This window comes from Salmo trutta, chromosome 26 (genome assembly GCF_901001165.1).
Source record: "Salmo trutta chromosome 26, fSalTru1.1, whole genome shotgun sequence".
Taxonomy (NCBI): domain Eukaryota; kingdom Metazoa; phylum Chordata; class Actinopteri; order Salmoniformes; family Salmonidae; genus Salmo; species Salmo trutta.
In genome coordinates this window covers 1,239,768-1,267,151 of record NC_042982.1, presented here as the reverse complement: position 1 = coordinate 1,267,151, position 27,384 = coordinate 1,239,768, and the positions used below count along the sequence as shown (strand labels likewise).

The window sequence follows — 27,384 nt, the reverse complement described above, 5'->3', positions numbered from 1 at the left end:
CATTTACGTCCGTGGGCGTGGCCTGTGTTTGGCCAGAGCAAGGGGTGTTGGTGGGAGAGACTATAAGGACACACCTGACACTTAAACCAACTAGCAAAAAACTAAAACCGACCCTTAGCTTAACCAAACCCTAAACCTAAGTTCAATCAATTCTGAAGTTAAATATCGTTTTGGGCGTCAGGCGTGTCCTTGTAGACTTTTATCCAGTGTGGGTAGCCAGGCAAACCACCCGACACTGGATTGGTGCAGCTATGGACAAATTGGCGCCATTTTGAAGCCGAGAGGAGGACCACAGCCGTAGAGCGAAAGACGATTGGCTACAATTAATCAAATAAGGTAGTATTTCATTAAAACCCGATTAACATGTTGTGTATTGTATTCCAACAAGGCATGAAGTCGATTTTGTACTGCAACGAAGAGGCGACAGATTAATTTAAATAGCTAACTATGATTCAAAGGACGCATTTGTAATGCATTTGATTGTAGTGGCTAGCCATAGCTTGCGTGTGCCCACACTGTCCAGCTAGATAGCCAGCGTGTGTGTGACTGCAGTGTTATCATTAGATGGCAAATCTGAAGCAATTCAATCTAGTTCCTCGCCGCATACAACGCAGTCATTGAACCGTTGAAGGCTGTAACTAGCAGCTAACTAGCTGAATAAAAATAGCCTGGTCAATGGTATGGCGTTTGTCTAACCATAACTCCGACTAGACGTTCGTTACGTCTCTCTCTAGTTGGAACGGTGCTATGCCTGAATGTGGACACCGCGAAGCCAGCACGAGATGCAGTTTCTATATCCACAGTAAAACGAGTCCTATATCGACATAACCTGAAAGGCCGCTCAGCAAGGAAGAAGCCACTGCTCCAAAACCGTCACAAAAAAGCCAGACTACGGTTTGCAACTGCACATGGGGACAAAGATTGTACTTTTGGGAGAAAATATCTCTGGTCTGATGAAACAACAATAGAACTGTTTGGCCATAATGACCATCATTATGTTTGGAGGAAAAAGGGGGAGGCTTGCATGCCGAAGAATACCATCCCAACCGTGATACAGGGGGGTGGCAGCATCATGTTGTGGGGGTGCTTTGCTGCAAGGTCTGGTGCACTTCACAAAATAGATGGCATTAGGAAGAAAGGAAAATGATGCGGATATATTGAAGCAACATTTCTAGACATCAGTCAGGAAGTTAAACCTTGGTCGCAAATGGGTCTTCCAAATGGACATTGACCCCAAGCATACTTCCAAAGTTGTGGCAAAATGGCTTATAGACAATACAGTCAAGGTATTGGAGTGGCTATCACAAAGCCCTGACCTCAATCCAATTGAAAATGTGTGGGCAGAACTGAAAAAGCTTGTGCGAGCAAGGATCCTACAAACCTGACTGTTACACCAGCTCTGTCAGGAGGAATCATCCAAAATTCACCCAATGTATTGTGGGAAGCTTGTAGAAGGCTACCCGAATCATTTGACCCAAGTTAAACAATTTAAAGGCAATGCTACCAAATACTAATTGAGTGTAATGTAAACTTCTGACCCACAGGGAATGTGATGAAAGAAATACATTCTGAAATAAATCACTCTCTCTACTGTTATTCTGACATTTCACATTCTTAAAATAAAGTGGTGATCCTAACTGACCTAAGACAGGGAATTTTTACTAGGATTAAATGTCAGGAATTGTGAAAAACTGAGTTTAAATGTATGTGGCTAAGGTGTATGTTAACTTCCGACTTCAACTGTATGTGAGAATGGTACTCATTGACTACAGCTCAGCATTCAACACCATAGTGCCCTCAAAGCTCAACACTAAGCTAAGGATCCTGGGACTAAATACCTCTCTCTGCAACTGGATCCTGGACTTCCTGATGGGCCAACCCCAGGTGGGAAGGGTAGGTAACAACACATCTGCTACGCTGATCCTTAACGCGGGGGCCCCTCGGGTGTGTGCTCAGTCCCCGCCTGTACTCCCTGTTCAATCATGATTGCACGGCCAGGCACGACTCCAACACCATCATTAAGTTTGCTGATGACACAACAGTGGTAGGCCTGATCACTGACAACGACAAGACAGCCTATAAGGAGGAGGTCAGAGACCTAGCCGTGTTTACATTTACATTTTTTTTTTTTAACGTTTTAGTCATTTAGCAGACGCTCTTATCCAGAGCGACTTACAGTAGTGAATGCATACATTTCATACAATTTTTTTTTTTTTCCCTGTGCCGTGTGGTGCCAGGACAACAACCTCAACGTAGACAAAGGAGATGAATGTGGACTACAGGAAAAAGGGGACCGAGCACGCCCCCATTCTCATCGACGGGGCTGTAGTGGAGCAGGTTGAGAGCTTCAAGTTCCTTGGTGTCCACATCACCAACAAATAACATGGTCCAAGCACACCAAGACAGTCATGAAGAGGGCACAACAAAACCTATTCCCCTTCAGGAGACTGAAAAGATTTGGCATGGGTCCTCAGATCCTCAAAAGGTTCTACAGCTGCACCATCGAGAGCATCCTGACTGGTTGCATTACTGCCTGGTATGGCAACTGCTCGGATCGCAAGGCACTACAGAGGGTAGTGCGTATGGCCCGGTACATCACTGGGGCAAAGCTTCCTCCCAGCTGGGACCTCTATACTAGGCGGTGTCAAGAGGAAGGCTTAACTTTTTTTCAACTGCATTGTTGGTTAGGGGCTCGTAAGTAAACATTTCACTGTAAGGTGTCTACACCTGTTTCTTTCAACGCATGTGACTAATGCAATTTGATTTGATTTGACATGGGACAATGGGGAAAATGGGCAACACCTGGAGAGGGGTGGAGACAAGCACAAGACAGGTGAAACAGATCAGGGTGTGACATACTGTTTGTATGGGTGAGTTGGTACTCACAGTTCAGTGTGTTTCACTGTAGTGAGGTCCCTAAGTTATTTTCCCTGTATTGTACTGACATAAGTAATTTTCAGACCAGACACAGAAAAACGCTTTTACTCAAGTTTACTCAACAAAGGTAAATCATAAAGTCCTATAATATTATTATTTGTCATACAATTGCATCATTAATATGGGCAGTCATGTGATATGGTGTGGTACATTTAGTCTTTTTGCAATATTCTGTATTTCAGTATGTTGTCTCATGCCTGATTTTTAGGCATGGGGCCTATAGCAGTGCAAAGGTGAACTCTTTGGATGTGTTTGAATTGTGCAGCATGGACTTCCATTTGCATGTGAAGACTAACGTTACCTCAGGTCTTCTCTCTTGACACACTCCATTTCTAGCTCTAATACAATCCAGAGAGACTGAAATCATTCGGCTAGCCAAAGCTGACGCCGGAGCAGAAATGAATACGTTAAACCATAAGTCATACCTCCTCATAGCGTATGTATTTCCCAGAGAGCTCTCTGAAAGGATTCACTGTATTCTGACTTTCGACCCATGTGAATTACCCTGACGCACCCTCTCTCTTCTCCTTGTCTTTAATCTTGAGCTCCCTGTCTGTCTGCTGGGGGATTATTAACACATCGTTGACCTCCATCTATTGTCTGTAACATTAGGGCTGTGTCTGACATGACACCCTATTCCCTATGTAGTGCATTACTTTGGCCAAATATTGTGCACTATGTCGGGAGTAGGATGTAGGGTGCAAGAGAATAGGGTACTACTTTTGGCTAAAGTAATGCACTATATAGGGAATTAATTGGATGCGCGACCTGTGTACACCCTGCCTCCGGTGAGAGAACACTGCGTTGTATAATGTAGAGGATTCAGAATGTGTTCTTTCTGTTATACATCAATCTAAATCTCCCTTTTACGCTCCAAAATGAGTGCCATTTCAGACTCGCCCTACGATAGTAGCCTTAACTCACTGAGCACAGTGGACTGGCTAACTTCCTGTGTTCTTCTTCTCCAGTGGAGGGTGCGAAAAGAGGCCATGATGGGTCTGGCTCAGATTTACAAGAAGTACTCTCTCCAGGCAGAGGGAGGAGAGGGAGTCTCCAAACAGATCTCCTGGATCAAGGACAAACTGCTCCACATCTATTACCAGAACAGCATCGATGACAGGTTGGTATATAACACCTCTATAACACACCCACAACACAGCTATAACACATCTACTAGAACAGCATCGATGACAGGTTGGTATATAACACCTCTACAACACATCTACTAGAACAGCATCGATGACAGGTTGGTGTATAACACCTCTATAACACATCCACAACACAGCTATAACACATCTACTAGAACAGCATCAGTGACAGGTTGGTATATAAAATATCTAGTATCAAAACAGCATAATTGAAATGTCAGTTTGATTTTGCAGTACTGAAATAATATTCCATCCCTGAGGACATTGCCAATGGGAATGGAATATCGGCTGGCGTTACTAGTGTGTGAAATGGCTTCCATGCACTCTCCTCAAGTAGCTGTTTTGCAGGGAGAGCAGAGGCTGTGATTGCATTCATCTCAAGGATCTGTTTTCCACCTCCCTTGTGCCATCGACTGTGCTGCACAGCCAGGGAGTCTGGATACAGAATACAAACGCTTGATGAGATCTCGTAGTCAGACATCCAAGCTGACTTGTTGAGATTATTTTTAAATCCTTGCCTGTCATTAGCTAAAGAGGGATAAGCTCATTAAACAGCTCTTACTGAGAGAGACCATAGCCTCCCAGTGAGAGAGTATTTGATTAGAGCACAGCACAGACACACGTTTAGCAGTCAATTTCAGATGGGCCAAATTGGATTTATAAGCCGTTCTGAGGTTTGGCAATGCACACTCAGAGCAAGTTTAGAAATCATGGATCTAAGCCATGTGGAGCAGTGAGTTGTCATTATTTATATAATTTGGCAAGCAGGGTTGGGGTCAATTCCATTTCAATTCCAGTCTATTCGGAAAGTAAACCAAATTCCAATTTCAAATTTTTCTCATTGAAAAGCATTGACGAGAATTGTAATTTCCGTGTATTTCCTGAATTGACAAATGGAATTGACCCCAACCTGGTTGCAAGAGATGTGGACAGCTCAATGGTTGTGCCAGGGTCTGCCGACTCCAGACTAAATATTCCCCCCAGCGGCATGGGTTCAAGCCCCGATTATGCCTTACTTTCTCTACATTCCCTGTAATCTGTCTGTTGTAAAAAAAAAAATGAAATGCGTCCTTAAAATAACAAAATGAAGAGTATTTCTTGCAAACGAGCAACATTGTGACAACATTGTTTGTTGCTGTGTTTGCGCCACAGGTTGTTGGTGGAGCGTATCTTTGCCCAGTACATGCTTCCTCACAACTTGGACACCATGGAAAGGATGAAGTGTTTGTATTACCTCTACGCCACGTTGGACGACAATGCTGTGAAGTGAGTTCACTAACGTTACACCTACACCATGGTCATGTTCATTAAGACAGGCAACAGGAAAAGTTTTTAACCATTTTGCTACAGAAAACAAAAATGTGAGTTTCATATTAGTCCAGGTAGTCCCTCTTTGTTTCAAACTTTTCGTCCATTTGGTCCTTAATGAACAATGCATTTTGACTTACACTACCGTTCAAAAGTTTGGGGTCACCTTGTTTTTGAAAGAAAAGCACATTTGTTGTCCATTTAAAATAACATCAAATTGATCAGAAATACAGTGTAGAAGGCCAGCATCCCGGAGTTGCCTCTTCACTGTTGACGTTGAGACTGGTGTTTTGCGGGTACTATTTAATGAAGCTGCCAGTTGAGGACTTGTGAGGCGTCTGTTTCTCAAACTAGACACTCTAATGTACTTATCCTCTTGCTCAGTTGTGCGCCGGGGCCTCCCACTCCTTTGTCTATTCATGTTAGAGCCAGTTTGCGCTGTTCTGTGAAGGGAGTAGTACACAGCGTTGTACGAGATCTTCTGTTTCTTGGTAATTTCTCATATGGAATAGCCTTCATTTTTCAGAACAAGAATAGACTGACGAGTTTCAGAAGAAAGTTCTTTGTTTCTGGCCATTTTGAGCCTGTAATCAAACCCACAAATGCTGATGCTCCAGATACTCAACTAGTCTAAAGAAGGCCAGTTTTATTGCTTCTTTAATCAGACAATAGTTTTCAGCTGTGCTAACATAATCGCGAAATGGTTTTCTAATGATCAATTAGCCTTTTAAAATGATCAACTTGGATTAGCTAACACAACGTGCCATTGGAACACAGGAGTGATGGTTGCTGATAATGGGTCTCTGTTCGCCTATGTAGATAATCCATAAAAAAAATCTGCCATTTCCAGCTACAATAGTCATTTACAACATTAACAATGTCTACACTGTATTTCTGATCAAATTGATGTTATTTCAATTGACAAAAAATGTGCTCTTCTTTGTGCTCTTCCAAGATGGCGTAGCAGTCAGACGTCTTTGTCCTGTCCCTTGTATATATCTTTTTACATATTTTTTTTCGCATATCTTTTAAAAATATTTTCCTAAACCTCAACTTCTAAATACTCTCCTGCAACCCGCCTCACCCAATGTGGCATGGACCTGTTTTTTTTTCTAAAGTATTTCTATTTACTTCGGATCTGGAATCCCTCCACTGAAGCTAGCCAGCTAACTACCTACCAGCTATCAGTCAGCAAACCATTGCTAGCGGTCATCAGCTAACCTTTAGCTCGGAAAGCTCTCGCCAGTTCGAACAACGTGACTCAAACCAGAGCATTTTTTTTTCTCTCCATATCCCCGGATTCCTACCGCAAACTCTGAACATTTTCATCTGGATCTTCGCAACTAGCTCACCGCAATCCCGAGTGACTACTCCTGGCTAGTGTTTCCATCCCAGAGCAAGCACCAATTAGCCTGAAGCTAGCCCGGCCAGGGCTCCTGTGATACCACCAAAGCCCACTCCTGGGCTACAATATCCGGACCCCTTCTACTGCCGGTACGGGGCCCCGCCGATCCTCTATGACTGGAATACCGACATAATCTGCCCGAGGATTCCAACAGGCCCCTCAGGCGCGACATCCGCTGAAGGCCCATTCTGCTTCTTGGAACCCTACTAATTCCACGACTGGTCTATCGACGTCACCGCACGAAGAGGCAAAAACAGACTTACCCCCATCACGACGTCCCCCAAAGGCTAACTTGCTAGTACCGGTCTGCTAACTGCTAGCTTGCCTGCCCCGGTCTGCTAACTGCTTGCTTGCCTGCCCCGGTCTGCTAACTGCTAGCTTGTTTAGCCCCGGCCTACTAACTGTTAGCTTGTTAGAATCGGCCTGCTAACTGTCTGAATTGCCGTGTCCCCAGTCAGCCCAACCACTCACTGGACCCATATGTTCACTTGGCTACGCATGCCTCTCTCTAATATCAATATGCCTCGTCCATTACTGTCCTGGTTATTGATTACTGTCTTATTTCACTGTAGAGCCTCTAGCCCTGCTCAATATGCCTTAACCAACCATGTTGTTCCACCTCCTACATATGCGATGACATCACCTGGTTTAAACGTCTCTAGAGACTATATCTCTCTCATCATTACTCAATGCCTAGGTTTACCTCCAATGTACTCACATCCTACCTTACCTTTGTCTGTACATTATGCCTTGAATCTATTCTACCGTGCCCAGAAACCTGCTCCTTTTACTCTCTGTTCCGAACGTGCTAGACGGCCAGTTCGTATAGCCTTTAGCCGTACCCTTATTCTACTTCTTGGCGCTCCGGTACCGCTTGCCATGCGGTAGCAGAGAACAGTCTATGACTAGGGTGGCTGGAGTTTTTGACGATTTTTAGGGCCTTCCTCTGACACACAGCCTGGTACAGAGGTCCTGGATGGCAGGAAGCTTGGCCCCGGTGATGTACTGGGCCGTACTCACTACCCTTTGTAGTGCCTTTTGAGGATCTGAGGACCCATGCCAAATCTTTTCAGTCTCCTGAGGGGAATAGGTTTTGTCGTGCGCTCTTCACGACTGTCTTGGTGTGCTTGGACCATGTTAGTTTGTTGTTGATGTTGACGCCAAGGAACTTGAAGCTCTCAACCTGCTCCACTACAGCCCCGTCGATAAGAATGGGGGTGTGCCCGGTCCTCTTTTTCTTGTAGTCCACAATCATCTCCTTTTGTCTTGATCACGTTGAGGGAGAGGTTGTTATCCTTGCACCACATGGTCAGGTCTCTGACCTCCTTCCTATAGGCTGTCTCATCGTTGTCAGTGATAACGCCTACCACTGTTGTGTTATCGGCAAACTTAATGATGGAGTTGTGCCTAGCCGTGCAGTCATGAGTGAACAGGGAGTACAGGAGGGGACTGAGCACGCACCCCTGAGGGGCCCCTGTGTTGAGGATCAGCGTGGCGGATATGTGGTTACCTACCCTTACCACCTGGGGGCAGCCTGTCAGGAAATCTAGGATCCAGTTGCAGAGGGAGCTGTTTAGTCCCAGGGTCCTTAGCTTAGTGATGAGTTTTGTGGGCACTATGGTGTTGAACGCTGAGCTGTAGTCAATGAATAGCATTCTCACATAGGTGTTCCTTTTGTCCAAGTGGGAAAGGGCAGTGTGCAGTGCAATAGAGATTGCATTATCTGTGGATCTGTTAGTGTGGTATGCAAATTGGAGTGGGTCTAGGGTTTCTGGGGTGATGGTGTTGATGTGAGCCATGACCAGCCTTTCAAAGCATTTCATGGCCACAGGCATGAGTGCTACGGGTCGGTAGTCATTTAGGCAGGTTACCTTAGTGTTCTTGGGCACAGGGGCTATGGTGGTCTGCTTGAAACATGTTGGTATTACAGACTCAGACAGGGAGAGGTTGAACGTCCTGGTAATTCGTCTGGCCCTGCAGCCTTGTGAATGTTGACCTGTTAAAAGGTCTTACTCACATCGGCTGCAGAGAGCGTGATCACACAGTCATCCGGAACATTTGATGCATGTTTCAGTGTTACTTGCCTCGAAGCGAGCATAGAAGTTATTTAGCTCGTCTAGTAGTCTCGTGTCACTGGGCAGCTCTCGGCTGTGCTTCCCTTTTGTAGTCTGTAATAGCTTGCAAGCCCTGCCACATCCGATGAGCGTCGGAGCCGGTGAAGTACGATTCGATCTTAGTCCTGTATTGACGCTTTGCCTGTTTTGATGGTTCGTCGGAGGGCATAGTGGGATTTCTTACAAGCTTCCGGGTTAGAGTCCCGCTCTTTGAAAGCGGCAGCTCTACCCTTTAGCTCAGTGCGAATGTTGCCTGTAATCCATGGCTTCTGGTTAGGGTATGTATGTACAGTCACTGTGGGGATGACTTCCTCGATGCACTTATTAATAAAGCCAGTGACTGATGTGGTGTACTCCTCAATGCCATCGGAAGAATCATGGAACATATTCCAGTCTGTGCTAGCAAAACAGTCCTGTAGTCAGTCTAACCACTTTTTTATAGACCGAGTCACTGGTGCTTCCTGTTTTAACTTTTGCTTGTAAGCAGGAATCAGGAGGATATAGTTATGGTCAGATTTGCCAAATGGAGGGCGAGGGATAGCTTTGTACGCGTCTCTGTGTGTGGAGTAAAGGTGGTCTCGATTTTATTTATTTTTTTACCTCTGGTTGCACATTTAACACAGTTAATAGAAATTCGGTAAAACTGATTTAAGTTTCCCTGCATTAAAATCACCGGCCACTAGGAACGCCACCTCTGGATGTGCGTTTTCCTGTTAGCTTATGGCGGAATACAGCTCATTTAGTACGGTTTTAGTTCCAACCCCGCTCTGTGGTGGTATATAGACGGCTACGAAAAAAACTGATGAAAACTCTCGGGGTAAATAGTGAGGTCTGCAGCTTATCATAAGATACTCCACCTCAGGCGAGCAAAACTTTGAGACTTCCTTAGATATTGTGCACCAACTGTTGTTTACATAAATGCATAGGCTCCCGCCCCGTGTCTTACCAGAGGCTGCTGTTCTCTTGCCGATAGTGTATAACCTGCCAGCTCTATGTTCTTAATGTCGTCGTTCATCCACAACTCGGTGAAGCATAAAATATTACAGTTTTTAGTGTCCGGTTGGTAGGATATACGTGCTTTCAGTTCGTTCCATTTATTTTCTAGCGATTGAATGTTAGCTAGCAGAACGGAGGGCAAGGGCAGATTAGCCACTCATCGCCTGGTCCTCACAAGACACCCTGATCTTTTGCCTCGGTATCGCCGTTTCCTTCTCCAACGAATCACAGGGATCGGGGCCTGGTCGCGTGTCGGGTGTCTCGTCCGACTCATTGAAGAAAAACTCTTCGTCCAGTTTGAGGAGAGCAATCCCAGTTCTGATGTCTAGAAGCTCTTTTTGTCATAGGAGACGGTAGCAGCAACATTATGTACAAAACAAGTTACGAACAATGCGAAAAAACAAACAAAATAGCATGATTGGTTGAGGGCCGATAAGACGGCAGCCCTACCCACCAGTGCCATCATGTTATATGGTGCAGTATGGGGAAAATATAATAAATACGCTTTTCCCCTCTGCTCTTCTCCTCTCTCAAAACAACATGCTCGGTGTAGCAGATAGAACGTCATATTAACGCAGCGCTGATGGCAACGCATATAGTGTAGCTGAAGTGTTACTAGTGTCTTGTTCATTAGGCACCAAACAGATGCAAATGGACTGAAACAGGGAAAGGACTACCTGCCTGGTCCTTTCCAATAAGAAAAGGACATTTTAATTTTATATTGCTAAGTGTTTTCCGTTGTGTGCCCTAATGAACACAACCCGGGGAGTCAAATATTTAGTGGACCACTGAAGGGGTCAGTCCATTGAGTGTGTGTATAACTAGAACTCTAAAATGACAATTTGGTTCAGGAACGGCAACTTAGATTACCTTTACAATTCTTAAATGCCTTTATAAAGCTGACATGTGTTTATAAGGAAGCTCCATTGTAGCTAGATAATTATTGCCTCATTATGTCATAGAAATGCGTTATGTCATGCGTGCTCAGCCCCCTCCTGTACTCCCTGTTCACCCATGACTGCGTGACCATGCACGCCTCCAACTCAATCATCAAGTTTGCAGACGACACAACAGTAGTAGGCCTGATTACCAACAATGATGAGACACTACAGGGAGGAGGTGAGGGCCCTGGGAGAATGGTGCCAGGAAAACAACCTCTCACTCAACGTCAACAAAACAAAGGAGCTGATCGTGGACTTCAAGAAACAGTAGAGGGAGCACCTCCCTAACCACATCGAAGGGACCACAGTGGAGAAGGTGGAAAAGCTTCATGTTCCTTGGCGTACATGTCACTGACAATCTGAAATGGTCCACCCACACAGACTGTGTGGTGAAGAAGGCACAACAGCGCCTCTTCAACCTCAGGAGGCTGAAGAAATGTGTCTTCGCCCCTAAAACACTCACAAACCTTTACAGATGCACAATTGAGAGCATCCTGTTGGGCTGCATCACCGCCTGGTACGGCATCTGCACTACCCGCAACCACAGGGCTCTCCAGAGGGTGGTGTGGTCTGCCCAACGCATCACCCGGGTCAAACTACCTGCCCTCCAGGACACGTACAGCATCCGATGTCACAGGAAGGCCAAAAAGATAATCAAGGACAACAACCACCCGAGCCACTGCCTGTTCACCCTGTTACCATCCAGAAGGCTAGGTCAGTACAGGTGCATCAAACCTGGGTCTGGGGGACTGAAAAAAAGCTTCCATCTCAAGGCCATCAGACTGTTAAATAGCCATCACTAGCCGGCTTCCACCCGGTTACGCAACCCTGCACCTTAGAGGCTGCTGCCCTATATACATAGACTTGGAATCACTGGTCACTTTAATAATGTTTACATACTGCTTTACTCATCTCATCTATATACTGTATTCTATTCTACTGTGTTTTAGTCAATGCCACTCCGACATTGCTCAATCTAATAATTATATATTTCTTAAGTCCATTCTTTTACTTTCAGATATGTGTGTATTGTTGTGAATTGTTTTAGATACTACTGCACTGTTAGTTAATACTGCACTGTTGTAGCTAGGTACACAATCATTTCGCTACACTCGCAATAACATCTGCTAAATCTGTGTATGTGACCATTAATTTGATTTGATTTTAAATGTCCTCTCCCCTACGCCCTCAATCAACGCCTTCACTCCAGTGTTTTGCAAACCACTAATCATGGTGGAATGTTTGTCATTGCTGCTAAGTCTCAGCAGGATAATGGAACATTAATATATTGGTTAAGTCAATCAATTAGCAGCTTATAGATTATTGTGCTAAATCTATTTAACCTTTTATTTAACTAGGCAAGTCAGTTAAGAACAAATTCTTATTTACAATGACGGCCTACCGAAAGGCAAAAGGCAATCTGCTGGGATGGGGGCTGGGATTGAAAATTTGCTTTTCGTTGTTAAATGTGTTAATTAGTTGTCTGGCGTCTCCAGGGTTGTGTTCATTAGGCCATAAAACACTTTGCAAAAGAAAACAAAAATGTGTAATTCTCATTGGACAAGTTCAGATTGTATGAAGTTTTCTTCTGTTTAATGCCTAGCCTACTCAACATGGTCCAGCTAATTACTATTAAATAGAATGTGTCTTCAATGTTCAACTTTAGTGTTTCCCAGTCCTGGTCCTCTGTGAGTGAGGTGAACTAACCCTTGTTGTGTGTGTGTGTGTGTGTGTGTGTTTGTTGTAGGAAGCCTGATATGTCCCGGCTGTGTCTGGCTGCGAGGTGTGCTGTCCTGAAGCTGGCTCAGGAGCCCTGCTACCATGATATCATCACCTTTGAGCAATACCAGCTCTGTGCTCTGGTCATCAATGTAAGCACACATACACACACACAGATGATTCCTGCTACCATGAGATCATCACCCTGGAGCAGTACCAGCTGTAAGAACACACACTCACAGGCGCCCTGCTTAAATTATTATCATACGGGCAATCCCAGGCTGCCGTCATTCTAGTCTGGTGCTTTGTAGTGCATTTTGTACTGCAGTTCATATTTAGGCTTAGTTCTTCATATGCAGCTCTGTCTCATCAAAGCGGGGCCAGTTGACCATGCTTTATCTGGGTTATGTTCATTAGGGCACACTGTGGCAAAAGCTTTTGCAGCAGGAAACCATTCTTCGTATCGAAGTTTTGATAAAACCTTCCTGTTTCACTGTTTTGGACCGTTTCTTGCGTACTGAACATGATCCTGTTCTTGTCTCTGTTTGCTCCTCCAGGACGAGTGTTATCAGGTGCGGCAGGCCTTTTCCCATAAGCTCCACTGGGGTCTATGTCGTCTGCGTCTGCCCCTGGAGTACCTGGCTGTGTTCACTCTGTGCGCCAAGGACCCCATGAAGGAGCGGCGGGCGCATGCACGTCAGTGTCTGGTCAAAAACATCAACCTCAGGAGGGAGTACCTGAAACAGCATTCTGCCATCAGTGGTAAGACACAGTCAGGAGCAATGCCAGTTCAGGGCCTGGAGTTTTAAAGTGATAGTTAACTGTTTTTATACCTAAGATTATTTGTTCGTATTAATATGAATGCATTGCATTGCTACATACTCAAAAAATGCTAGTCAGGAGAATCTGGACATTGCTAAGTAACAAACTAAACCCATGAGTAAGCCGAGTGGGGGGTTCTACTAAGCTGTATGGAATTGTTTTAAGGTCATACCAAGCATCATTTAGCAATTTGATTTTGAATTTTAAGACCGCTTGAAGTATAATACTTAATTTTTTATTTAAAGAAAATACAAACACGTTGAAAAACAATTTCACTACATGGAACATTTTATTTTCATGTATTTAATCTTTTTTTGGGGGCACTAAACAGTCTCCATATGTGACTCGTTTCAGGAAACTAGGCGTATGTCGCGCGTCGCTACTTCACAGAACAGCCATTTGAATGTAAACTTTTTTTATTTTGTCAAAATTGCCTTCTGGAATGTGTGAACTTTCATGTGCATGCCATATGAATATACAAATAAAATTGTGAAATTATGACGTTAGCCTTTTATCTTGGGTGCTTGACTGTTGCTATGAACGGACAATCTGACAACGCTCTAAGTTTACGAACACCCAGAGCATACACTAGCACACATGATTAAATTCACAAACACACCCGTAGTATTTTTATTTTTATTTAACCAGGTAGGCCAGTTGAGAACAAGTTCTCATTTACAACTGCGACACATGGGATAAACAAACGTACAGTCAATAACACAATAGAAAAATCTATATATAGTGTGTGCAAATGTAAAATTAGGGAGGTAAGGCAATAAATAGGCCATAGTGACTAAATAATTACAATTTAGCATTACCACTGGAGTAATAGATGTGCAAGTAGAGATACTGGGGTGCAAAGGAGCAAAATATAAATAACATGAGGTAGTTGGGTGGGCTATTTACAGATGGGCCGTGTACAGGTGCAATGATCGTTAATAAGCTGCTCTGACAGCTGATGCTTAACCCCTGTGCGGCCTCGGACGGACATCCAGCGAAAAATCCAATCGCCATTAGCATAACAAAATTTAATAATTTTTTTTTTTTCAATTTTTTTTTCAAATTATATCGTTTTATAGATACACCTCTCCTGAATCGAACCACGTTGTCCGATTTCAAAAAGGCTTTACAGCAAAAGCAAAACATTAGATTATGTTAGAGGAGTATATCGTAAAAGTAGCCACATAGCCATTTTCTGACCAACCACATGCATCACAAATAACCAAAAAACAGCTAAATGCAGCACTAACCTTTTACAAACTTCATCAGATGACACACCTAAGACATCATGTTACACAATGCATGCATTCTTTTGTTCGATAAAGTTCATATTTATATATAAAAACAGCATTTTACATCGGCACGTAACGTTGACTAACTATTTTCCCTCAAATGCATCCGGTGAAATAGTGCTACAATTACCAAATTACTATTCGAAAACATTTTTAAAATGTAATATTGTCATTCTAAGATTTATAGATGAATATCTCTTGAAAGCACCTGTAATGCCAGATTTAAAAAACTTTACTGGGTAATCACACTTTGCGATAAAAGGGGATGCGATACTCAGAACAATAGGCTAGCAATACTGGTCAGCGCCATCTTGGAACAATCGCATATCAAATCTAGTCTTGTATACTATTGTCAATAATCCCTTACCTTTGATTATCTTCATCCTTAGGCACTTCCAGGAATCCCAGGTCCACAACAAATGTATTTTCGTTCGAAAAAGTTCATCCTTTATGTTCCATTAGCTTGTTGTTGTTGTTAGCGCATTCTGAAGGCTGCACCAAAAGTTCCGACGTGCGCGGGGCTACTCTTTCAACAAAATGCATTTTTTTCTTATTTAGGTTCGTTCAAACATGTCAAACGTTGTATAACATAAATCTGTAGGGCCTTTTTCAACGAGAGCTCCAATGAGATTCGAGGGGGACGATTGCATTGTGTTTCGAAAGGGGAGGGTAACCAGGGGCGCCGGCGTCATAATGGTGATGGCCCTCTCCGTGTGACCACGTTCCACAGCGTGTCATTGTGTCAGTTTTCACAGTAGGAGACTCAAATCACTTTGTAAAGACTGGGGACATCTAGTGGAAGCAATAGGAAGTGCTCAATGAACCATAGCTCATGGTGTGATTAATAGGCAACGTGATGAAGTTGAGTTCGCAATTCAGAATTCCACTTCCTGTTTCGATCTGTCTCGGGGTTTTGACTGCCATATGAGTTCTGTTATACTCACAGACACCATTCAAACAGTTTTAGAAACTTTAGGGTGTTTTCTATCCACAAGTATTAATTATATGCATATCCTAGCTTCTGAGTTTGAGTAGGAGGCCGTTTAAAATGGGCACGATTTTTTTTCAAAAATCGCTGTAGCGCCCCCTATCCTAGGGGAACGCCAAGAGGTTAAAGTTAGTGAGGGAGATATGTCTCCAGCTTCAGTGATTTTTGCAATTCGTTCCAGTCATTGGCAGCAGAGAACTGGAAGGAAAGGCGGCCAAAGGAGGAGTTGGCTTTGGGATGACCAGTGAAATATACCTGCTGGAGCGCGTGCTATGGGTTAAGCCAGCCTTTAGTCTTGAAATCTTTGGTTGTTTAGTACATAGCCTTACGAACGATGCTGATTGGGTGTAGACAAAGAATTCTCCAGTAGGTACCAAAACATTCAATGACCATTTTCTCAAGTGAGGTTACAAGTTTATCAACTTTCAAATCAGAATTACTTTCCTATTGTTCCTCAGCTGTGTGTGTGTACACAGTGCATTCGGAAAGTATTCAGACCTCTGGACTTTCTCCACATTACATTATTCTAAAATGGGTTAAGATTTTTTTTTATCCCTCATTACTCCACAATGACGAAGCAAAACATTTTTGCAAATGTATTACAAATAAAGCATTAAAAACTTTCTGGATGGAGCAAGAAACTGCATCGCTAAAGATGCTGGTTCGAGACCCATGCCAGTCGCGCCCAGGAGAGCCATAATTGGCTCAGTGTCGCCTGAGTTAGGGGAGGGTTTGGCCGGCCAGGCGTATGGTGTTTCCTCCGACACAATGTTTTTTTGTGGATGGGTGTAAGTTGTAGGTATAGTCATTTTGTATCGAGGAGATTCTGGTAAGATTCCTGCAGACGGGCCGATTCAATCAGCCCCCCGGAAGATGGCCGCTTCTGGGCCAATTCCTCATTGTGTGAGTAAAATGGTCAGTGGGGTGTTCTCTCATTTGTGTCTGAAAGTAGCTAGCCAATGTTAGCTTGACTGCCGTTGTGAGGTCAGAACGCTCAGATCCACCCCACTCATCGGCCAGAGTGTCCAGTGTGCGCTCTGAATTTACGAACGGACAATCACCAACGCTCTGGATGACATTAAAGCAGCCTAACCAGCTCTGCTAGGGTGAGTAATGTTCAGTGAGCTATAATCTCACTTGTTTCTGGAAGTAGCTAGCAAGTTCGCTTGCGTGCTTGACTGCTGTTAGTACAGAACGCTCGGATCAACCCTTTTGTACCTGTTTCCTCCAGCATCTTCAAAAGGTCCTTTGCTGTTGTTTTGGGATTGATTTGCAGTTTTTGCACCAAAGTATGTTCATCTCTAGGAGACAGAACGCCTCTCCTTCCTGAGCGTTATGACGGCTGCGTGGTCCCATGGTGTTTATACTTGCGTACTATTGTTTGTACAGATGAACGTGGTACCTTCAGACGTTTGGAAATTGCTCCCAAGGATGAACCAGACCTCCAATTGACATCATTTGAGTCAATTGGAGGTCTACAATTTTTTTTCTGAGATCTGGCTGATTTCTTTTGATTTTCCCATAATATAAGCAAAGAGGCACTGAGTTTGAAGGTATTCCTTGAAATACATCCACAGGTACACCTCCAATTGACTCAAATGATGTCAATTAGCCTATCAGAAGCTTCTAAAGCCATGACATAATTTTCTGGAATATTCCAAGCTGTTTAAAGGCACAGTCAATTTAGTGTACGTAAACTTCTGACCCACTGGAATTGTGATACAGTGAATTATAAGTGAAATAATCTGCTGTAAACAATTGTTGAAAAAATTACTTGTGTCATGCACAAAGTAGATGTCCTTACCAACTTGCCAAAACTAGTTTGATAACAAGAAATTTGTTGAGTGGTTGAAAAACAAGTTTTAATGACTACAACCAAAGTGTATGTAAACTTCCGACTTCAACTGTATATATATTTACAAAAAAGCAATATATATATACACCTTGTAGAGTCCATGCCCCGAAAAATTGAGGCTGTTCTGAGAGAGAAAAGGGGGTGCGACTCAGTATTAGGAAGGTGTATATCATACTATCTATTGTGATTTGACAACTATAGGCATACATATTCATATATGTTAATATAGATCATTGATGAAAACCCTTTTACTTTCAATCTCATCTGTTTGTTTGAAGTCATTCCATGCTACTGGTTCACTTACAGAATGCCAGTAATACAAAAAACTATCTCCCACCAGAGATTAAGTCCTTCTTCACTCCAGGAAAGGTAAGCGACATGTCTGCAATATGCACCCCCCCCCACGAGAACACCGCTTAAAAGTTAGGAAAAATCCAATAATTAATTAAATATAAAATGTTATTGCTTAATTTCTTTGTCTCTGTGTACTTCACTTATGGATTTGCAATAAATCCATCCATGCGTTAGCCAGCTGCCTCAGGTGATGTTGTTCCTCTCTGTGTTCCTCTCTCCAGCCCAAAGCGGCCAACGTGCTCGGGGCAGTCAACAAGCCGCTGGCCTCGGCCGGGAAGCAAACCAAGCTGAGCCGCATGGAGACGGTCAGCAACACCAGCAGCAACTCCAACCCTGGCTCCGCTGGACGCAGCAAAGGGAGGTAAGTGTCAGTGATCCCTCTAGTGCTCTGCTCTCAGGTCAAATAAGAAAAATAAGATAGAAAAGTAAAAAAAAAAACAGATTCACAGAAAGTAGTCTTTTAGATATTTCATTCCAAGATGGCGTAGCAGTCAGACGTCTTTGTCCTCGTCTTGTCGTGTCCCGTGTATATATCTTTTTATATTTTTTTTTCTTCGCCTATATATATTTTTTATAATTTTCTTAACCTCAACTTCAACATACTCTTCTGAAACCCGCCTCACCCAATGTGGTGTGGGTCTGCTATTTTCTTTACTTTTGAACCGGAACCCCCAACAGTGGCTAGCCAGCTAACTAGCTAGTAGTCAGCTAGCCACTGCTGGCGGTTATCAGCTAACCTTAAGCCCGGACAACTCTTGCCAGTCTGCGCAGCGCGACTCAAACCAGAGCAAATCTGACTTATTTTTCTCCATATCTCCGGATTCCTACCGCATGCTCTGAACCTTTTCACCTGGATCACCGCAGCTAGCTAGCTGCTATTCTGAGTGGCCACTCCTGGCTAACGTCTCTGTCCCGAAGCAAGAACCAATTAGCCTGGAGCTAGCCTTTGCTAGGCTCATCTCCTGGCTAGCCGAAGAGGTCCATCAGCCACTCCTTGGGCTACAATACCTATTTTGCCAATTGGCCTGGACCCCTTTTACTGTCGACACGGAGCCCCGCCGATTCCATCACGACTGGACTACCGACGAAATCTGCTAGAGGGGTTTTTTCAACTGGATCCTCCGTCGCGACATCCCCTGAATGCCCATCTGCTAGCCGCGGCCCGCTAACTGTCTAGAGCATATCGGACTATTAGCTGAAGAGGCCCATTGGACAAATTCTTTGGCCACTATACCTATTTTGCCAATTGGCCTGGACCCTTTTACCACACGGAGCCCTGCTGATCCATCACGACTAGTCTGCCGACGTAACAGCATGAGGGGGCTACAACAGACTTCTTCTGTCACGACGTCCCTCTAAGGCCCTTCTGCTAGCCCTGGCCCGCTAGCTGTCTGAATCGCTGTGTCTCCAGCCCGCCGAGCTACTCACTGGACCCCTATGATCACTCGGCTATGCATGCCTCTCCCTAATGTCAATATGCCTTGTCCATTGCTGCTTTGATTATTGCCTTATTTCACTGTAGAGCCTCGAACCCTGCTGAATACGTCTTAGCTAACCCTTTAGTTCCACCTCCCACACATGCGGTGACCTCACCTGGTTTAAATGATGTTTCTAGAGACAATATCTCTCTCATCGTCATGCAATGCATAGGTTTACCTCCACTGTATTCACATCCTACCATATCTTCGTCTGTACATTATGCCATGAATCTATTCTACCGTGCCCAGAAACCTGCTCCTTTTACTCTCTGTTCCGAACGTACTAGACGACCAGTTCTTATAGCCTTTAGCCGTACTCTTATCCTACTCCTCCTCTGTTCCTCTGGTGATGTAGAGGTTAATCCAGGCCCTGCAGTGCCTAGCTCCACCCCCATTCCCCAGCCGCTCTCATTTGCTGACTTCTGTAACCGGAAAAGCCTTTGATTTCATGCATGTTAACATTAGAATGTTAACATTAGAAGCCTCCTCCCTAAGTTTGTTTTATTCACTGCTTTAACACACTCTGCCAACCTGGATGTCCTAGGCATGTCTGAATCCTGGCTTAGGAAAACCACCAAAAACCCTGAAATTTCCATCCCTAACTATAACATTTTCCGACAAGATAGAACTGCCAAAGGGGGTGGAGTTAGCCTGCAGAGTTCTGTCTTACTATCCAGCTCTGTGCCCAAACACTTCGAGCTTCTACTTTTAAAAATCCACCTTTCCAGAAACAAGTCTCTCACTGTTGCCGCTTGCTACAGCCAGTGAATAGCAGGGCGACAAATTCAAAACAACAAAAATCTCATAATTCAAATTTCTCAAACATTCAACATATATTCCATTTTAAAGATACACTTCTCGTTAATCCAACCACGTTGTCCGATTTCAAAAAGGCTTTACGGTGAAAGCATAACATTAGATTATGTTAGGACAGCACCTAACAAGAAAAACGACACAGCCATTTTCCAAGCAAGGAGAAGCGTCACAAAAAACAGAAATACAGCTAAAATGAATCACTAACCTTTGATGATCTTCATCAGATGGCACTCATAGGACTTCATGTTACACAATACATGTAATGTTCATATTTATATCCAAAAACCCCATTTTTACATTGGCGTGTAATGTTCAGAAATGTTTTGCCTCCCAAAACTTCCGGTGAATGAGCACATCAATTTACAGAAATACTCATCATAAACGTTGATAAAATATTAAACTGTTATTCAAAAAATTATAGATACACTTCTCCTTAATGCAACCGCTGTGTCAGATTTCAAAAAAACTTTACAGCGAAAGCACACTTTGCAATAATCTGAGTACAGCGTTCAGACACGAAACCAAACCCGCCATTTTGTGGAGTCAACAAAACTCTGAAATAATATTATAAATATTCACTTACCTTTGATGATCTTCATCAGAATGCACTCCCAGGAATCCCAGGTCCACAATAAATGTTTTGTTTGAAGTCCATCATTTATGTCCAAATGCCTTCTTTTGTTCGCGCGTTCAGTCCACTACTCTAAATGCAGGAAGCGTGCGCAAATGTTCTACTACGTTTATAGAAATATGTCAAACGGTGTATAGCATCAATCTTTAGGATGTTTTTAACATAAATCTTCAGTAATATTCCAACCGGACAATTCCAATGTCTTCAAAAAAAAAAAGGAACACAGCTCACACTCACGTGAGCGCGCACCTCTGAGCTCATGTAATTTCCTCGCTCATCTGACTCCAGGCCCTCTTGTTTGCTTCAAATTCACAGTAGAAGCATGAAACAACGTTCTAAAGACTGTTGACATCTAGTGGAAGCCTTAGGAAGTGCAAAATGAACCCTAAGTCACTATATACTGTATAGGCAATGACTTGAAAAAACTACAAACCTCAGATTTCCCACTTTCTAGTTGGATTTTTCTCAGGTTTTTTCCTGCCATATGAGTTCTGTTATACTCACAGACATCATTCAAACGATTTTAGAAACTTTTTCAGAGTGTTTTCTATCCAAATCTACTAATTAAATGCATATCCTACCTTCTGAGCCTGAGTAGCAGGCAGTTTAATTTGGACATGCCTTTCATCCGGACGTCAAAATACTGCCCCCTACCCTAGAGAAGTTAACACCCCGGCCATCCGACAATCTAAACTTGATGCCCTCAATCTCACACAAATTATCAATGAACCTACCAGGTACAACCCCAAATCCGTAAACACGGGCACCCTCATAGATATCATCCTAACCAACCTGCCCTCCAAATACACCCCTGCTGTCTTCAACCAGGATCTCAGTGATCACTGCCTCATTGCCTGTGTCCGTAACGGGTCTGCGGTCAAACGACCACCCCTCATCACTGTCAAACGCTCCCTAAAACACTTCTGCGAGCAGGCCTTTCTAATCAACCTGGCCTGGGTATCCTGGAAGGATATTGACCTCATTCCGTCAGTAGAGGATTCCTGGTTATTCTTTAAAATGGCTTTCCTCACCATCTTAAATAAGCATGACCCATTAAAAAAATTTAGAACCAGGAACAGATATAGCCCTTGGTTCACTCCAGTCCTGACTGCCCTTGACCAGCACAAAATCATCCTGTGGCGTTCTGCATTAGCATCGAATAGCCCCCGCGATATGCAACTTCTCAGGGAAGTTAAGAACCAATATACACAGGCAGTTAGGAAAGCAAAGGCTAGCTTTTTCAATCAGAAATTTGCATCCTGTAGTACAAACTCCAAAAAGTTCTGGGACACGGAGAATAAGACTGCACTGAGGCTAGGAAACACTGTCACCACCGATAAATCTACGATAATCGAGAATTTCAATAAGCATTTTTCTACAGCTGGCCATGCTTTCCACCTGGCTAACCCTACCCCGTTCAACAGCCCTGCACCCCCCCACAGCAACTTGCCCAAGCCTCCCCAATTTCTCCTTCACCCAAATCCAGACAGCTGATGTTCTGAAAGAGCTGCAAAATCTGGACCCCTACAAATCAGCTGGGCTAGACAATCTGGACCCTCTCTTTCTAAAATTATCCGCCAAAATAGTTGCACCCCTATTACTAGCCTGTTCAACCTCTCTTTCGTATCATCTGAGATCCCCAAAGATTGGAAAGCTGCCGCGGTCATCCCCCTCTTCGAAAGGGGAGACTCTTGACCCAAACTGCTACAGACCTATATCCTATCCTGCCTTTCTAAGGTCTTCGAAAGCCAAGTTAACAAACAAATCACCGACCATTTCGAATCCCACCGTACCTTCTCCGCTATGCAATCTGGTTTCTGAGCTGGTCATGGGTGAACCGGAGGGCCTGTTGTCCGGATCTCTGGCATTCTCTACGGGGGTGTCACAGGGTTCAATTCTCGGGCCGACTCTTTCTCTGTATACATCAATGATGTCGCTCTTGCTGCTGGTGATTCTCTGATCCACCTCTACGCAGATGACACCATTCTGTATACTTCTGGCCCTTCTTTGGACAATGGCTTAACTAACCTCCAGACAAACTTCAATGCCATACAACTCTCCTTCCGTGGCCTCCAAATGCTCTTAGATGCAAGTAAAACTAAATGCATGCTCTTCAACTGATCGCTGCCCACACCTGCCCGCCCGTCCAGCATCACTACTCTGGATGGTTCTGACTTAGTATGTGGACAACTACAAATACCTAGGTGTCTGGTTAGACTGTAAACTCTCCTTCCAGACTCACATTAAGCATCTCCAATCCAAAATTAAATCTAGAATCGGCTTCCTATTTTGCAACAAAGCATCCTTCATTCATGCTACCAAACATACCCTCGTAAAACTGACTCCTACCGATCCTTGACTTCGGCGATGTAATTTACAAAATAGCCTCCAACACTCTACTCAGCAAGCTGGATGCAGTCTATCACAGTGCAATCTGTTTTGTCACCAAAGCCCCATATACTACCCACCACTGCGACCTGTATGCTCTCGTTGGCTGGTCCTCGCTACATATTCGTCGACCAAACCTACTGGCTCCAGGTCATCTACAAGTCTTTGCTAGGTAAATCCCCACCATATCTCAGCTCACTGGTCACCATAGCAGCACCCACCCGTAGCACACGTTCCAGCAGGTATATTTCACTGGTCACTCCCAAAGCCAATTCCTACTTTGGCCGCCTTTCCTTCCAGTTCTCTGCTGCCAATGACTGGAACGAGCTGCAAAAATCACTGAAGCTGGAGACTAATATCTCCTTCACCAACTTTAAACACCAGCTGTCAGTGCAGCTCAGAGATCACTGCACCTGTACAAAGCCCATCTGTAAATTAGCCCATTCAACTACCACATCCCCATACTGTTATTTATTTCATTTATTTTGCTTCTTTGCACCCCAGTATCTCTACTTGCACACTCATCTTCTGCACATCTATCACTCCAGTGTTTAATTGCTATATTGTAATTATTTCGCCACTATGGCCTATTTATTGCCTTATCTCCCTTATCCTACCTCATTTGCACACACTGTATATAGACTTTTTCTATTTTATTATTGACTGTATGTTTGTTTATTCCATGTGTAACTCTGTGTTGTTGTTTGTGTCGCACTGCTTTGCTTTATCTTGGCCAGGTCGCAGTTGTAAGTGAAAACTTGTTCTCAACTATCCTACCTGGTTAAATAAAGGTGAAATACATTTTTATTTGTTTATTTCCAGCAGCAGAAGTAAGATCAAAATGTTTTGGAATTACCTGGACTTCTGCTTAAATTGTTCATACAATTTTATCTGATCTTCATCTAAGTCACAACAACAGACAAACACAGTCTGCTTAAACTAATAACACACAAACAATTATACGTTTTCATGTCTTTATTGAACACACCGTGTAAACATTCACAGTGCAGGGTGGAAAAAGTATGTGAACCCTTGGATTTAATAACTGGTTGACCTTTCTTTGGCAGCAATAACCTCAACCAAACGTTTTCTGTAGTTGCGGATCAGACCTGCACAACGGTCAGGAGGAATTTTGGACCATTCCTCTTTACAAAATTGTTTCAGTTCAGCGACATTCTTGGGATGTCTGGTGTGAACTGCTCTCTTGAGGTCATGGCACAGACTCTTAATCGTGTTGAGGTCAGGACTCTGACTGGGCCACTCGAATCCGTATTTTCTTCTGTTGAAGCAATTCTGTTGTTGATTTAATTCTGTGTTTTGGGTCGTTGTCCTGTTGCATCCCCCAACTTCTGTTGAGCTTCAAGTGGTGGACAGATAGCCTTACATTCTCCTGCAAAAAATATTGATAAACTTGGGAATTCATTTTTCCGTCTGATAGCAAGCTGTCCAGGCCCTGAGGCAGCAAAGCAGCTCCAAACCATGATGCTCTCTCCCTTCACCATACTTTACAGTTGGGATGAGGTTTTGATGTTGGTATGCTGTGCCTTTTTTTCTCCACACATAGTGTTGTGTGTTCCTTCCAAACAACTCAACTTGAGTTTAATCTGTCCACAGAATATTTTGCCTGTAGCGCTGTGGAACATCCAGATGCTCTTTTGCTTACTTCAGACATGCAGCAATGTTTTTTTTTGGACAGCAATTGCTTCTTCCGTGGTGTCCACCCATGAACACCATTCTTGTTTAGTGTTTTACGTATTGTAGACTCGTCAACAGAGATGTTAGCATGTTCCAGAGATTTCTGTAAGTCTTTAGCTGACACTCTAGGATTCTTCTTAACCTCATTGAACATTCTGCGCTGTGCTCTTGCAGTCATCTTTGCAGGATGGCCACTCCTAAGGGAGTGTAGCAACAGTGCTGAACTTTCTCCATTTATAGACAATTTGTCTTACCGTGGACTGAGGGTTTTAGAGATACTTTTGTAACCCTTTCCAGCTTTATGCAAGTCAACTATTCTTTAATCTTGGGTCTTCCGAGATCTCTTTTGTTCGAGGCATGGTTCACATCAGGCAATGCTTCTTATGAATAGATAACTCAAATTTTGTGAGTGTTTTTTATAGGGCAGGCCAGCCCTATCCAACATCTCCAATCTCGTCTCAATGATTGTACTCCAGGTTAGCTGACTCCTGACTCCAATTAGTTTTGGAGAAGTCATTAGCCTAGGGATTCACATACTTTTTCCAACCTATACTGTGAAAGTTTAAATGTTGTATTCAATATAGACAAGAAAAATACAATAGTTTGTGTGTTGTTAGTTTAAGCACATTGTGTTTGTCTATTGTTGTGACTTAGATGAAGACCAGATCTATTTTTATGACCAAAAAATGTATTATCCAGGAATTAAGATAATTCCAAAGGGTTCACATACTTTTTCTTGCCACTCTAAGTATCTGAAAGACTAACTCATAGTGCTGGGTTTTTCTTTTTCTCGATTTCTTTTTCTCTTTTTCTCAGTGTGGTGTGTTGGACAACATGGTTGTCAATCTTTCCACTTTGCCTTGAGGGGACAGGTGCATTTATTATAGTCTGTAGCAGGTGTTGTTTAGCTACATTTATACTGCAGGTACAGTATAATGCTGCTATGTTCCAGGAGAGCTGCAGAATAAAGGGTCAAATCCGCTCACTGCTGCTTCCACAAAAGAGAGCAGGAATGTTACCTACAGTTACTCTGTGAGAAACACTGGCAGTTTGGGAACAACTGGCTTTGACCACCCCAGACCACTCCTACAGTTAATTGTCTTTTTTTGTCCAGTCCCTGTGTCAAGGCAGACATGCTTAATAAAACACTATCTCTTAATGTCCCAGGATCGACAGTGCCGAGGTGGACCACAGTGAGAACGAGGATATCACGGTCATGAAGAGTCTGGCTGCTCAGGACGACGACAGCAAGCCCGGCCGGGGATGCAAACGAGGGGCAGCCACTGCCAGCCAGGACGACAAGGCAGGCCAGGAGGCCAAGCCCAAACGAGGGCGGAGGAAGGAGCCGGCGGCTAACACCAGCATGGGCGTGGGGGAGGAGCCGTGGGCCGAGACCAATGCCGCAGACACCACCCTGGAGACGAAAGACGAGCAGAACAATCCTCCCAAAAGAGGTCGCAGGAGACGGGCCCCCCAAGGTACCATTTTGTTTTTTGACCCCGGTTGCCTTATTTTAATGGGGAAGTTCAGGATTTTACAACTTGATTTTAGTGGCCCATAGACTAATTTCAGGGTGAGGAACCAAGTACATCAAGTTGTAAAATCCTGAACTTACCGCTTAATGGTTGCTATCCAACTTATCTTCAACACAGCTCACCTAATTTATCAGATCTCACAATACTCAGAGAAGTGTTTATACAGACCATCTTTATAGCGCCACTGCTATAAAGATGGTCTGGAACGCAACCAATGTTTACAACAAGACTGTGGGTCTTGTTGCGGTTGTTTGATCTGTTGTATTTAATACTTTTACTCTGTAAAGTGTTCTTGGAAGTTAGTTGGAATAAAATGTATTATTATTATCATCAAAATTGAGGCTGCTGCGCCTAATAATGACACACCAAGGGCATAAGGGGCCGGAAGAAGGCTGCTTGTCAAGCTGAGGAGGAAGAGGAGCAGGGAGAGGAGGAAGATGGAGAAGTGAGAACATGGAAGTGAAGCCCACGGTGCAGAGAGGAGGCAGGGCACCACGGAGGTCACAGCAGAGGTGAGATCCCTCTGGATTCTGATCTAACTAGTATTATAGTCTACTGACGACTTTTTTTTAATGGCTAATTGTAGATTGCCGTGGAGCAGTATGTTGCTCTGGAGCCGCAGGTTTCAGGCCCCTGGTCTAAATGGACACATTGATAGGTTGATAAATCGATAGCCAACTCCTAACATGCTCCTAATCTCTTGAAAGAGAAGGTGTGGATGGGGAATCTTTTGTGACATTTTGTTGATGTATGTGTTCTTTTACAGACTGGAGGCCTCAGAGGCCACAGACGACTCTGCAGAATCCACGCCACAGAAAAGCCAAGAAAAACGGCAACATCGGCAACATCCAGCCAAGAAAAATCTGTAACTCGTGGCATTTTCTTCAACTTCATTCATTATCCTTTATATTTTGAATTAATTCAGTGCCTTGAGTTGCTGTTTGCAGGTTTTAGTTTTTTGT

The 27,384-nt window shown here is 43.7% G+C and overlaps 1 protein-coding gene across 1 annotated transcript; it reads left to right on the top strand.

Moving 5' to 3' along the window:
* On the top strand, window positions 1-26,874 carry LOC115162862 (sister chromatid cohesion protein PDS5 homolog B-like). The gene is made up of 9 exons (XM_029714314.1): window positions 1-336; window positions 3,906-4,057; window positions 5,238-5,351; window positions 12,597-12,720; window positions 13,126-13,330; window positions 17,866-17,894; window positions 18,101-18,240; window positions 26,055-26,365; window positions 26,764-26,874. The coding sequence occupies exons 2-9, from the start codon at window positions 3,927-3,929 to the stop codon at window positions 26,775-26,777; spliced, it is 1,068 nt and encodes a 355-aa protein (XP_029570174.1). The 5' UTR covers window positions 1-336; window positions 3,906-3,926; the 3' UTR covers window positions 26,778-26,874.
* The last annotated feature ends 510 nt before the right edge of the window (window positions 26,875-27,384 follow it).